The 14,325-nt window shown below is 47.3% G+C and overlaps 1 protein-coding gene across 1 annotated transcript; it reads left to right on the forward strand.

The window, feature by feature from the left end:
• On the forward strand, window positions 1-7,437 carry LOC115083244 (GATOR complex protein MIOS-A-like). Its single transcript, XM_029587053.1, is given in 6 exon segments — window positions 1-244; window positions 246-629; window positions 632-1,364; window positions 4,515-4,613; window positions 6,141-6,398; window positions 7,349-7,437. Coding segments are annotated over 6 exon segments (1,749 nt in total). The 5' UTR covers window positions 1-58.
• The last annotated feature ends 6,888 nt before the right edge of the window (window positions 7,438-14,325 follow it).

Below are 14,325 nucleotides of genomic sequence, written 5' to 3' on the forward strand. Positions count from 1 at the left end.
TTGTGCTTGAAACTTACATTACCTTTCGAATTGTTCCTGGAACTTTGCAGCTGCAGCCATGAGTGGCTCCAAGCCTGACATCCTGTGGGCTCCACATCACATGGACAGGTTTGTGGTCTGTGACTCTGAGCTGAGCCTCTATCACATTGAGTCAGCTGTGAGCTCCAGCTCCGAACTGAAAGCGGGCTCCTTGCAACTCTCAGAAGAAACAACAGCCACTCTGCTTGCAATAAATTCAGACACACACGTACATGAAATGCATGGCATGGTATCCCAAGTATGATCCTGAATGTCTTCTTGCGGTTGGACAAGCCAATGGTAGAGTCGTTCTCACAAGTCTTGGCCAAGATCATAACTCAAAATGCAAAGATTTGATAGGAAAGGAATTTGTGCCCAAGCATGCTCGGCAGTGTAACACCTTAGCATGGAATCCCCTGGACAGCAATTGGCTTGCAGCAGGCCTTGATAAACACCGGGCTGATTTCTCTGTCTTGATTTGGGATATCAGCAGCAAATACACTCCAGAGATCACACTTCCTATGGAAAAAGTTAGGCTTTCAGCCACTGACACTGAGGCTGGTTTGGTAGTAACAAAACCGCTTTATGAACTGGGGCAGAATGATGCTTGCCTCTCTCTCTCTGCTGGCTTCCAAGAGACCAGAAGCTACTCTTAGCTGGGATGCATCGTAACCTGGCTATATTTGACTTGAGGAATACCAGCCAAAAAATGTTTGTGAACACCAAAGCTGTGCAGGGGGTGACTGTGGATCCACATTTCCATGATCGTGTGGCTTCCTTCTTTGAAGGCCAGGTCGCCATATGGGACCTTCGCAAATTTGAAAAGCCAGTTTTGACTCTTACAGAGCAACCAAAACCGTTAACAAAAGTGGCCTGGTGCCCAACCAGGACTGGACTGCTGGCTACCTTAACCAGGGACAGTAACATTATTCGGCTGTATGACATGCAGCATACTCCGACACCTATTGGGGATGAGACAGAGCCTACAATCATTGAAAGGAGCGTGCAGCCGTGTGACAACTGCATTGCCTCATTTGCATGGCACCCCACCAGCCAGAACCGCATGGTGGTTGTGACTCCAAATAGGTCCATGTCAGACTTCACGGTGTTTGAAAGGATCTCCTTGGCATGGAGTCCCACCACATCTTTGATGTGGGCCTGTGGCAGGCATCTATATGAATGTACGGAGGAAGGACAGGCCAGCTCTTTAGAAAAGGATATTGCCACCAAGATGCGCTTACGGGCTCTCTCCAGGTATGGCCTTGATACAGAACAAGTGTGGAGGAATCACCTTCTGGCTGGGAATGAAGATCCTCATCTGAAGTCCCTGTGGTACACCCTGCACTATATCCTTTAAAGCAGTCATTCACTTGAGGTCAGGCATATAGGCACAGTGTTACTATAGGGAGAAGTTATAAATATGAACAGTCCCTGATTTTATAGTCCAGGGCTAATTATCATTGCTATAGACCTCATGATCTTGGTATGTTCAGGGGATCATTGACACAGTAAATAATGGACCATGCCGTTGAGTTACTGATTAATCTATTTATAGGAAAGAGACTGTAGCCAGTGTCTTTTGCCACATACAGTGTTGGGATGGTTGTAGAGATTTCCAGCATTAGTTGAATGATAAATGTTGATCATTGGTACTTCATTATTACTCTAGCCCTTGTGATGCTACAGTTTGGGTACTTGGCTGGTGGGGATAAATATGGCCAAAGGAAGCTTTTGTAAGTTATTTCAGGTAGTTTAGCCAATAGATTTTTTTTTTTTACCATTTATTTTCATGCACTGTGTATTCTGTGTTTAATATGCAAAGTTTTTTTGAACTTCTGTGGAAAACAGCAGAACATGAGTGAGAATAGGTTTGAATTCTTAAGACTGTTACTTGTTACTAATAAATATCCGCACAAAAGATGCTTTAACCAATGCGCTTAATATTTAAATGTATCTTACAGTAACTTTCTAAAAAGGCAATAGCTTAAGGTAAGAGGAACATAAGAAATTGCCATGCTGGGTCAGACCAAGGGTCCATCAGGCCACAAGAACATGGCAAGTACCCAAACACTAAGAAGATCCCATGCTACTGATGCAATTAATAGCAGTGGCTATTCCCTAAGTAAACTCGATTAATAGCATTAATGGACTTCTCCTTCAAGAACTTATCCAAACCTTTTTTAAACCCAGCTACACTAACTGCACTAACCACATCCTCTGGCAACAAATTCCAGAGCTTTATTGTGAGTTCAGTGAAAAAGAATTTTCTCTGATTAGTCTTAAATATGTTCCCTGTACTTACCCAGATCAGCCCAGACTGCTGGGTTATGCCTCCCTTCCAGACAGAGAAAAACTTGAAGGACATCCCTGAAGTAGGATGCGCCACCAGCAGTCCCTTCAGCATTTCTCTTTCTCCAGCAGGTGAGGGTGGCAGAACCTGCAGTCCTGGCTTATTGACTCTAAACAAGAAAAAAAAAAAGAGTTGCAGTGTCAGGAGTCCTTTAAATTTGTTTGGCTGAAACAAAGTTTCAAAAAAAAAATAAAGAGCTGGGCCTCCCTAGGAGCAGGGTCATTTCTCCTCGGTGGTAGGCCTGCTGTGTGCTTTGCCCTTCACTCCAGTGTACCAGGAGCAGATGCGGTGAGTGACTGGGGGGGATTTACCGGTGGGCCAGTCCCTCCACCCCCCCCCCAGCCCAGAGACAACCGCAGGTTGTGCTCTGGTGAGGCCAATACAAATTAAAAAAAAAAAAAAATAGAATCGGAACACGTGGTTTTATGCAGCTGCAGTGCTCTTATTCAGCCTCCCGGGCTCCGGGGTTTATTTTTGCGGCCTACCCTCCTTGTTCAGTGCGGTGCTGCCGCACACTTTGGCCTGCAAATCCTGTGGGGAGCCGGCAGCACGGCTCTCTAGAGAGAGCCTCTGCTCCCGATGTCTTCCCAGGGGTGAGGACCCATCAGCGGGGGCAGCTGGCGGCAGGGGGAGGCAGGCACATCGGTCCCATGGTGCGGGTGCCCCAATGCTGCCTCGTGGTTCTCAGCCTGTCTCGCTCCTGCGGAACGCGGGAACGGTGGCCATTTTAGGAGCTTTAGATGCTGATGCATATAGCTCAGCAGGGGGAGTGGATCTCCCGCCGCAGTTATTTCCGCAGGATGTTTGCCCCGGGTCTCCCCATGATTTATTTCTTGCTTTCCAAGCTCCTTTGGATACCCCCCTTGGGAAAATTTAAAGGGCCAGCATCCCTTTTTGGCTGATTTTATTTTACTATTACATAAGGCTTATTTAGCTAGCCTTATGCCCATGGGAGATCCTGAGGCCCCTCCTCCTCCCGTGCAGGTTCCTAGGCCAGATCCTCCTGAGGTCTCCCGGATTAGGGTGGTCCGGGAAGGGTCCGGTTCCGGAAACCAGGGGGCGGTGCCGCTGGCGGATCCGCTTCAGGCGGACATGGATGAGGATTCCGAGCGTGTGGCCCCGTTGGAAGGGGATGATCCTCAGGTCCTCGGGCTCTTTCGTAGAGATGAGTTGGAGCCGATGATTCCACATGTCCCAGCAGAGTTGGACATACTGGCTGGTCAGACGCTGACGCCTCAGGATCTGGGCACAGTGGATCTGGTGTTGTCTGATCTTCGTCCCCCGGCTAGGACTTTTCCTTTTCATCCTATGTTGCTCCAGCTAATGTTTCGGGAGTGGGATATTCCGGAAGCTAGCCTTCACGAAGGCAGAGCTATGGAAAAATTGTACCCGCTGCCGGATGACCTCCTTAAGGTTCCCAAGGTTGATGCGGCCATATCCACAGTCACCAAGCATACAACTATTCCTGTGGTTGGGGCGGCTGCCCTTAAGGACCCTCAGGATCGTAAGCTGGAGGTGCTTCACAAGCGTATCTTTGAAATGTCGACTCTGGGAGTTCGAGCAACTGTTTGCAGTAGTTTAATGCAGCGTGCAAGTGTCCGGTGGGTACAACAACTCCTGAATGCCAGACTGCTCTCCCCAGAGGAGTCGGAGCAGGCTGATCATTTGGAGGCGGCAGTAGTATATGGGGCGGATGCCTTGTACGATCTCCTTCATACGTCTTCGCGTACTATGGCTTCTGCGGTGTCAACTCACAGGCATAATTGGTCGGCTGATGTTTCCTCCAAGTCACAGCTGGGTGCTTTTCCGTTTCAGGGGAAATTAAGTTTTGGAGATGATTTGGAATAGCTCATTAAGTCCTTGGGGGACAATAAAGTGTACAAGTTCCCGGAGCATCAGTAGCATGGGATCTTCTTAATGTTTGGGTACTTGCCAGGTTCTTATGGCCTGGATTGGCCACTGTTGGAAACAGGATGCTGGGCTTGATGGACCCTTGGTCTGACCCAGTATGGCATGTTCTTATGATGGTGACATATTTGTGCCTAGCAATTTGCTGTGTTTTTATTCCCTTTCCTGGAGGCAGTCTGAAAGGTTTTGTTTGTATTAAAATACATGTGTGCCTATTGTTTCCTATACACTGAAATACTTATGAAGCAGTATACAGAAGATGCGGAGCAAAAACCTACAGGAAACAAGGGACTCTTGGTATATGCGGGTATTAAAGCAATTGTGAAGTCATCACTTGGTAAGAATATTACAGGGGGAGCTTTTGTAAGACTCTGAATTTAGTCATGTGAAATTGGTACTGCACCATGACTTGTGAATGAGATGCAGAACCTTCTGCTGTCAGTAAGAACACACTGGGATTTTATGAGGAAATATTGCCTGCAAGATATGTCAGGGTTATTGTACTGAAGTTTTTACCCTAGTAATGATTTGGGAAAGTGTTTTGGGAATGATTTTGGCAGGTGGGGGAGATTGAATAGTTTTAGTTTTTCTGTTTTTGTTTATCAGTTTTAGATTTTGCTTTTTGCATTTCCCCACACCTTTAAGCTTTAAGCAAAATATAGAGAATACTTTGCACATCACTTTGAGTCTCTGTCTGCTTTTGTGGCAAGCAACCTGACTGGTTCCATTCTGAGCACCTCTACCCAGTTTCCTTGCAACATCCTTGCTTCATTTTTCTCCTGCTAGACCAGTCCTTAGACTTGGGATTTCCCTTTTCCTCAGCTGCCAGAGACAGAAGGCACACCCCTCTCATGGCCTCAGCCTTGGCCATAAGAGGGAGTGGCTATAGGTCCTTGCCAGTAGTCTGTCTCCTGCAGCTGCAGACCAGTGTAGATGGAGTTCACAATCCTCCCAGAGTCGGGGTGCAGCCCTGGCCTGGTGGAGCCAGATTAGCTCCTGGTTCAGCAGTCTATTGGTGCTGATTTCACAAGTAGTGTTGCTTCCCAGGATGGAGCCTGATAGAAAGTAACTTTAAGAATGGATCAGTGTCTCCCTACAGAGCTGTGGATCCCTCTTAGTGAGGCCCCCCACTCTCCTGACACATAGGGGACACTAGAGGATCTGGGCATTGTTTAAAAAAAAAAAAAAAAAAAAGGGGGGGTATTTGAAGTTTCTCTCTTCCTGCCCTCCCTCTCTGCCATGCTACTCTGCTGCCTTTCTTCCCAGAATTGCAGGGGAGGAATAAAGCTAATTAAAAACAAGAATAGGGAGGAGAGCTACGGAGGCCAGCAGTAAATGGCAAGTTGGGAAGAGTTTCCCCATTGATGGGAAGTAGCATTGTTGGTTTTACCAGGAGATCTGGGAAAGGAGAATGGTTCAGGGTGCAGTGAATTGTTTTATTTTTCCTGTGGGTGTAGCTTGTCTCTAGAGGTACTCTAGTAGTGTACGGCATCTTTCTTTTTAAAAATAAAATGATAGAAGTGTTTGGCCTGTGAGTCGAGGAAGGTCCCCAGTGTTGCTGGCTCTTTTTGCCTGGCATGCGATGGGAGCTCGGCCCTAGCCTCCCTGGATAGGCCCAGCAAGGAGCCTCCTCAAGTTGGAAAGAGGCCACAGGGGGTGGCCGGCCTTTGATTTGACTCAGCATCCCCAGCCCTGGGTGACCCAGAGTGCAGAGCCGAGGATCTTCCACATGAAAATGCAGATCACATTACTAAGCCAACAGGCTAGACCAAAGCATTCTATGGTACATTTTTTTCTGTTTTCCTGGAAGCCACACTAAACTAAACTATTTTCTAGAGGAATTTAATTTGCATTTTTGCTTCAGGAGCAACAGAAAGCTACCGGCACAGTTGGAGCGGGTCTGACAGGCAGGCAGATGTCATTCGGTACCAAAGTGAGGAGAGATGCCTGGCCCTGCAGCTCTGTGGCTGGATAAAGAGAGGAACAGATGTGGATGTAGGACCTTTCCTAAGTTCCTTGGAGCAGGAAGGTGAATGGGAGCGTGCAGCTGCTGTGGCCCTCTTTAATTTGGATATCCGCCGAGCAATACAGATCCTGAATAAAGGAGCTTCTTCAGGCAGAGGTAGGGCTGGTGTGAGTGTTTGTGTGTGTGTATCTCTCTCTGTCTGAGGTACTCAACCCCAGAGTTTCCAGAATTTGTTCAGTCCCTGGCATAAGATCACAATAGTCCAGGTTCCTTCTCAAATGTAAAACTTAATGTGGCATTGCCAATGCTTACTTTGGATCCTTTCATCGATACTGCCCTGGACCTGCTTCTCTTTGGAGCAGCATCTCCTCCTTATTGTTTTAGTGACCTTCGTATTGCCAGTTGATGCTTTTGGCTGTCCTTTGTGTATACTGTACGTGAAGAGACACGGTGCAGGGAAGTCATGCTGAAGGGACTTTCTGCTGGATTTTCTTTTTTCTATTATATTTTAACTGTATCAAGAATTCCAGCTACACCGAATGCAAATAATCTTTGGACAATGCTGATATAGTAATTGCAATGAAAATATATCTTTTCCTCGCGTTTCATTCATGTTGGGTTCCACGCCAGTGATATGGGAGGTTTAGGTGCTGAAGACATAAATGCCTTAGTAGAATAGGTCCAGAGTTATTCCCAGTCACACACAATTGGAGGAAATGTACGGCAGATACATTAGTTTTGCTGGCGACAATGAGTCATGGTCCCCAGAAGGGGAGGTGTTCAGGATGTTACTTAGTGGTAATGGCTACCAGCCAACCAAGAGGGCACTTTGCCTTATTGTGGAAGGGGACTGCAATTTGTACCCCAGCTGAAGGAGGGTCCCATAATATCAGACTAACAAAGGGAAGGTGGACAGACATGAGAGCCGAAAAATGCATCTGAGGCCAGTGACCCCTCAACCTTTGACTCATGATTACAAGAGGCAGAGAATGGCGCTGCAGCTGGTTCTAATGTGGTTTAAAATGAGCTGTTAGATGTAACCAAAAAGAGAAAAGAAACAGCTCAGCTTGTCTTTGCTTTTTTTTTTTTTTTTTTCGGATATGCAGGAGATCTGAACCTAATGTGGTGGCGATGGCACTGTCTGGTTACACTGATGAGAAGAATTCCCTGTGGAGAGAAATGTGCAGCACTCTGAGACTGCAGTTGAACAGCCCCTACTGTGTGTCATGTTTGCATTCCTGACAAGCGAAGCTGGGATCTATGATGGGGTTCTGGTAAGCTGATCTTTGCTGCTCAAAGCAAATGAAAACAAGGATTCCCTCTTGCATGCTATCCCAATCTGGCTGATCCCAGATCATTAGTTAGGTCTGCGACAGGCTGCAGAACCTCTTGCAAGTTGCCTGTTGTAGACATTTGGCTCAAATTGGGAAGGTTATCTTAACTCTTGTTGTTGACCAAGTCACAGTGGCAGAGTTGTGGTGAACCCCCAGCTCCAGTGAGGAGGAAGGGAATCTGTCCTGATGGTTCTGCTCTTGTTTAAAAGCATTCTGAGAATTTTTTCAGTATAAAAATACGTTGAAACAACTAGTTAGAAATCCAAGATTGATTCAGCTTTTCCTTGTGACACGGAGCCAGATTGCTATACCAGGTGGTAGCTTACCTCATTCTCTCACACACTTGAATCCAGCACTGCCACCTCCCCAGCCACATCCACATGAAGCAGGTAAACACCGCCCCTGTTCTGATAGTGCCAGGGAGGTAATGAAAGGCTGGGCTCTTACTGTTAAATAGTTCAGACATAAAATAAATAGCTCAGAGTTAAAATAAATAAAAATAGCAATGATTGGGAACCGAGCAGCCCGGTGTTTGTATGCTGTTATGGCTACTTTGGTTGATATGGCATTCAGGATTGGTAGCAAGTTTCCATTAAGGTGGGTAGCTCCCATTGCTAGCTCCCCAAAAGATGAAAAAATTTTCATTGGTGGCCACCAGATCTGTATCGGAGCCCGTATTCAGTAGGTAAATGTTGCCATTGTAGCATCAAGGTGCTAATCAAGCTTTCATTCCTAAGACCTAAACGTGTTACCCTAGAGAAGAGAGGCGATAGATATGATTTATTTATTTAAAAGGTTTTGTATACCGCAAATTGGACATTGGCATGTCCGTCTAAGCGATTTACAATAAAACATACATAGTTAAAAGTGACTATTCAAAAAACAATACAACATACCTCTTAAAAATTACATTTTGTTAACGTTAAAACACATAGCAGTTAGATTTGATAATGGTTGCATGGGAGATTATTATTAATATGATAAAAGTCTATCAGGTGATAGACCTTCATGAAGCCACAAAGGTATAAATAATGGACAAGAGGTGAGCATTTTTTAAAGGAAAGAAAGATATTGAACAAGAGGCGAAAGGGGTAGACACAGAAATGATGTATGGAAATATTTCTTCACAGGAGTAGCAGCTACATGGATCAGGGGGAGACAAAAACAGCATTGCAATTTTAGAAAACGTGAGGCAAACACCTTAGAGATGGGAAAGTGAGGGTAAAGTTAAAGATTATGTTGTCAGTGTTACAACAGAAACTGAAAATGGACAGAATAGATGGGCCTTGTGGTCTCTTTGCTGTCATCTCCTATGCTCATAACTGTGTAACAGTTCTTGTCAGATAAGCTATGCAGTGAGAGTCTTAAATAATTTCCTTTCAGACAGTTGTCAACAACCCCCCAAATGAAACCCAATAACGCCATGTATATACAGCTTAAGTGATAACCCAGCCCTAGCTAATGAACGGGACACAAACTATTCAGGTCAGAGGTGACTATAAAAGACTTTTCAGTCTTATTCAAACAGTTAAAACCTTCATTCCCTGTACGTATCCGGATCAGTCCAGACTCCTGGGTTTATGCATCCCTGCCAGCAGATGGAGACAGAGAAAGTTTCACTGTCACTGCTTCATAAACCCAGTGCCACCTGCAGTTCCTCAGTATTTCTCTGTCTCCAGCAGATGACAGAGGGTGCGAAACCTGCAGTTCTACAGTTTTCTTTTGAGCCTTCCTCCCAGGGTTTCTTTATTTTTCTCTTCATGGAATCCTTTTGGGTCCTACCCCATCCGGTTGAGGCAGACGGGCCGGGGGTTGTTACCCTTCTGTGTGCCTGTCTGTGCGCCCGTGGGGTGTAAATCTGGTTGTCCAGATCCCTCCCCGTCACTAGGCCGCGCAGGCGACTGCAGGCTCCATCAGGGTTTTGATTCCCTATTCCTGAGATGTGCCTTATTTTATTTTAGGCTCTAAATCTCAGGGAGATAGTTTTTGATGAGCAAATTTAAAAAAAAAAAAAGGTATTTGCTTCAGTTAGGTGACAGGTGACTCTCTTCTCATTTTGGCGGTAAGATGGGCTGTGTTTTTCGAGGGGTACTGTATTCTTTTTGGTTTTTATTGCTCTCTGGGTCTCCCGTGTGTTGGTGGCTTTCCCCTCCGTGATGGCCCACAGTGCTGAGTGCCACGCAGTTCGTTCATGGCTGAATAGGGGCAGGCTCTGTTCCGATTGTCTTCAGGGAGGGGAGGGCTCCTCCGGCGGTCCTCCCACCACGGAGCAGCATCGCAGGTCGGGCGATTCAGGGCCGGGTGTGTGCCGGGGGTTCGGCGCTGCTTTAACCCGACCAGCGTGGGAGCGGTGGCCATTTTGGTTTTTTCGGTGCCTGTTCCCACGTGGTCAAAGGGAGAGAGTTGGGGGGGGGGGGTCCTCCGTGTTTGTCCCCAGCCCAATCCGACTTCAGGAATGGTTGGGGGCTGGAGGGGGAGGAAAGCCCTTTACTGCCGGTCCCTGTAGCATGCCCTGAGGGGGCTGGAGCAGTTGGGTCTTTTTCACCTGAATTTTTTTGTTACTCCACGATGCCTTTTTGGCACAGCAGCAGTCTAGTGGTGGAGTCTCACATTCTCAGCTCCTACTGCCCAGCCTGTGTGGAGGGTGGAGTCTGGTTCAAGTCAGGCTAAGTCGGGCAGGCAAAGAATTTCTCCTAAGGAGATAGGAGGCGAACGCTGACCAAGGGGCACTGGCGGATCCAGTTGATCCGGCAGTCGGGGATGCAGATCAAAGGGACGACCCGGTGGGGTCTGCTCCCAGGGCAGATGACCTGAATGTGGTATGCCTCCTTCAGAGGGAGGAGCTGGATGTTTTGCTCCCTTTGGCTTTTCAGGTGTTAGGAGTCAAGATGCCCCAAGATGACCAGGATTTGGAGGGAGTGGATCCAGTCTTTGATGGGATAAGGGGTACCCTGACGTCCTTTCCAAACCACAAGTTGGTTAAGAGGATAGTTGAGGCAGAATGATGGACGCCCAATTCTGGCTTGAAGGTTGGTAGACCCATGGGAAAACTCTATCCCCTACCAGAGCAGGACTTGGAGTATTTTTGCTCCCTAAGGTAGATGTTGCAGTGTCCGTAGTTACTAAGAGGACTACTATTCATGTAGTAGGGTCTGAGGCATTAAAGGACTTGCAGGATCGCAAGTTAGAGGTGCACCTCAAGCAAATTTTTTTAAGTCTCTGCTTTAGGTTTGCGAGCAGCAATTTGTGCTAGCCTCATGCAGCATGTGTGTTTCTGCTGGGTACAACAGATGCAGAAACACCTTCCAAAATCGGTGGAACACGCAGACAGGGCTGAGCACATTGAGGCTGCCATGGCTTATGGGGCGGATGCTCTCTATGATTTGGTACTCGTCCTCTAGAGGTATGGCTTCTGCTGTGGCGGCCGAAGATTGCTCTATTTGCATAACTGGGCAGCGAATGTCTCCTCCAAGGTACAATTGGGCTCGCTGCCCTTCAAGGGTCGTTTTTTGTTTGGGGAAGATCTCAAACACCTGATTCAATCTCTCGGAACTAACCAGGCACTCTGTTTGCCCAAGGATAAGCCAAAAGGTTTTTTCAGGTACGATCTCTGTTTCGATCTGATAGGAGATCGAGGCTGCGAGGGCCATGCCAGGTTCTCAGAGGCAGTTCTCTCCTTGAGGGCAGTACTGGGGACAGTCCTTTCGGGGTGCCCGGAAGCCGTTCCGAGGAGCCACTGGGGGATCTTCGGCCGGCAGTAAGTCAGCCCAATGAGGCGAAGCCGGTCCACCCCATTGTTTCTATTATAGGAGATCGTTTGACTCAATTTTATGTTTGGCCGCTGTTGGAAACAGGATGCTGGGCTTGATGGACCATGGTCTGACCCAGTATGGTATGTTCTTATGTTCTTCTTATGTTCTTATGAGTGGGCCAGGATTACACAGGACCAGTGGGTTCTCAGTGTGGTGAAAACGGCTATGCTTTGGAATTTGCTCGGCCCGTTCACGAACTGTTTCTAATATCCCCGTGCGGTCCCGTGAGCAAGCAGTCTGCGGTACAGGAAATCCTAGATCGTCTCCAGTGCTGGGAGCTGTAATTCCGGTTCCCTCTGCGGAAGTTCCACGGGATGCTACTCCATCTATTTTGTTGTCCCAAAGAAGACATGTTGTCATGTTTCGCCTGATACTTGATTTAAAAAAGGTGAATGCAGCCCTCAAGGTGCTGTGCTTCCGGATGGAGACCTTGCAGACCGAGAGAGTGGCGGTTCACAAGGGGGAGTTTCTGGCTTCCCTAGATCTCACGGAGGCCTATCTACCATTCCCATCCATCCAGACTTGCGATGTTTTCTTCGCTTCATGGTCCTGGGTCAACTTTTCAGTTTCAGGCCCTTCCTTTTGGACTGGCCACAGCCCCACGCACTTTCACCAAGGTGATGATGGTAGTAGCGCCGGTCCTCTGGACGACTGGCTTATCAGGGCAAAGTCAGAGGTTCTCTGTTACCAGTCGATTCGCAAAGTTGTCAAGGTTCTTCAGTCTCTTGGATGGGTGGTAAACTTGGTGAAGAGTCATTTGACACCGACTCAATCCTTGGAGCACCTGGGCGCTCGGTTCGACACTCTGATCGGCAAAGTGTATCTTTCAGAGGAGAGAGTTCTAAATCTGCAGAATCGAGCACAGCAATTGTTGCACTTGCACATGCCCAAGGTCTGGGATTACTTGCAAGTTCTGGGCTTGATGGCTTCAACTCTGGAGTTGGTTCCTTGGGTGTTTTTTCATATGAGGCTTACAAAAGGGCTCTTTGGTTCGTTGGAAGCTGGTCTCAGAGGAATTTCAGCTACTGTTGCCTCTCGAGGGCATAGTTGGAGATAGTCTTTCTTGGTGGCTTCAGACTTCGAGGGGTGGACTTCAAGGTACCAGACTGGATGATAGTTACTACCGATGCCCATCTTTGTGGATGGGGAGCGGTTTGTCAGAATCGTTCAGTCCAGGGTACCTGGTCTGTGAGAGAATCCGCATGGTCTATAAGCTGTTTGGAGACCAGGGCAGTCCTTCTAGCCTTACAAGAGTTTTTACCATTGGTGAGAGGTTGATCGGTGAGGATTCTTTCAGACAATGCGATGACAGTCGCTTATCAATCGGTAGGACGGAACCAAGAGCCAGGCAGTAGCTCAGGAAGCTCATGAGTTAATTCTGCGGGCAAAGAAACACCTAGAGCACATAGCGGTGTCCCACATAGCTGGGGTCGAAAATATTCAAGTGGATTTCTTGAGTCTGACTCAGTTAGACCCGGATGAGTAGGATATGTCGGAATCCACGAGGAAACTCAACCGAGATCGGTGGGTATCTCCTCACGTGGATTTAATGGCGACTCGTCAGAATGCCAAAGCATTTCGATTCTTCAGTCGAAGGCGTCAGCATGAAGCCGAGGATGTCAATGCTCTAGTCCTACCTTGGCCTCAGGAGGGTCCTACTTTGTTTCCTCCCTGGCCGTTAGTGGGCAAGGTCTTACGTTGCATAGAGAAACATCACAGCGAGGTGATTTTGGTCGCTCCAGAGTGGCCACGGCGTCCGTGGTTCGCGAATCTGGTCAACTTGGCGGAGGATGGGCCTATTCACATCGGTCATCTGACAGGACTACCGTGTGAGGGTCCCATATTTTCAGACCAGGCTGCTCACTTCTGTCTAGCGGCATGCCTTTTGAAAGGTGGCGATTAAGGCACAGAGGTTATCCGGAGTCTGTCATAACTACATTATTACAGGCCAGAAGGAGATCCACTAATGTGGCTTACATTAGAGCAGAGCTTTCCAAACTTTTCATGTTGGTGACACACTTTTTAGACTAACATAATTTCACGACACAGTAATTCAGTCTACTAGCAAACCAGAGGCTAGAACATTAATACATCACCTACAGGAATAACAGAATAAGCTGGACTACTACTACAGAGAAACTACACGTTAGCAGAAATACTGCATTTCAGTCACACGCACAGGCAAAACAGAGACCGATCTTACCTAATATAGAAATGAGACCACAAATTAGAAACTGAAACATGCAGATAAACCAAAATAGCCTGAGAAACTAAAGTCTCTGAACAGTGGAATACTGAAGAAAGAGAAAAATACAAAATATAAGAAATGCACATTCCCAAAGATGGCATATCTAACATCTCAAAATAATTTTTTACCTTTGTTGTCTGATCTTTGTATTTTTCTAATTCCTTTTCAGTGTCTGTCTTCTACTACTGTCTTCTTCCCTTCCACATACACACACATACACGCTTTCTCTCACAGACTCCCTCACTCACTCAAGTTCTCACTCTCATATGCTCTCCCCCCACACACACACAACTCACATTCTCTGCAGACACATACAAGCTCTCACTTTATCACCCCTCCCCAGGCTTACATTCTTATGCACACACAGGCACCCATTCTCACCCACACACTCAAACCCAGACTCCCATTCTCACCCACAAACCAATGCTCCTATTCTCACCCACACTACCCACACATACACATATATTCAAGTTCCCATTCTCACCCACACACAAACCCAGGCTTTCATTCACCCACACACACAAACCCAGGCTTCCATTCTCACCCACAATACACATTCAAGCCCGCGCACAGCTTCCTCCCCCTCCCAAGCAGGAAGATCATTTGGCCTCTCTGGCTGCCACTGGCCTCCTGCTATCTTTGGGCCGTACGGCCTACTTATCTTCTGCTTGGGGGGAGGGGGAGTAAGC

Source organism: Rhinatrema bivittatum, chromosome 2, assembly GCF_901001135.1.
Source record: "Rhinatrema bivittatum chromosome 2, aRhiBiv1.1, whole genome shotgun sequence".
Lineage (NCBI taxonomy): Eukaryota > Metazoa > Chordata > Amphibia > Gymnophiona > Rhinatrematidae > Rhinatrema > Rhinatrema bivittatum.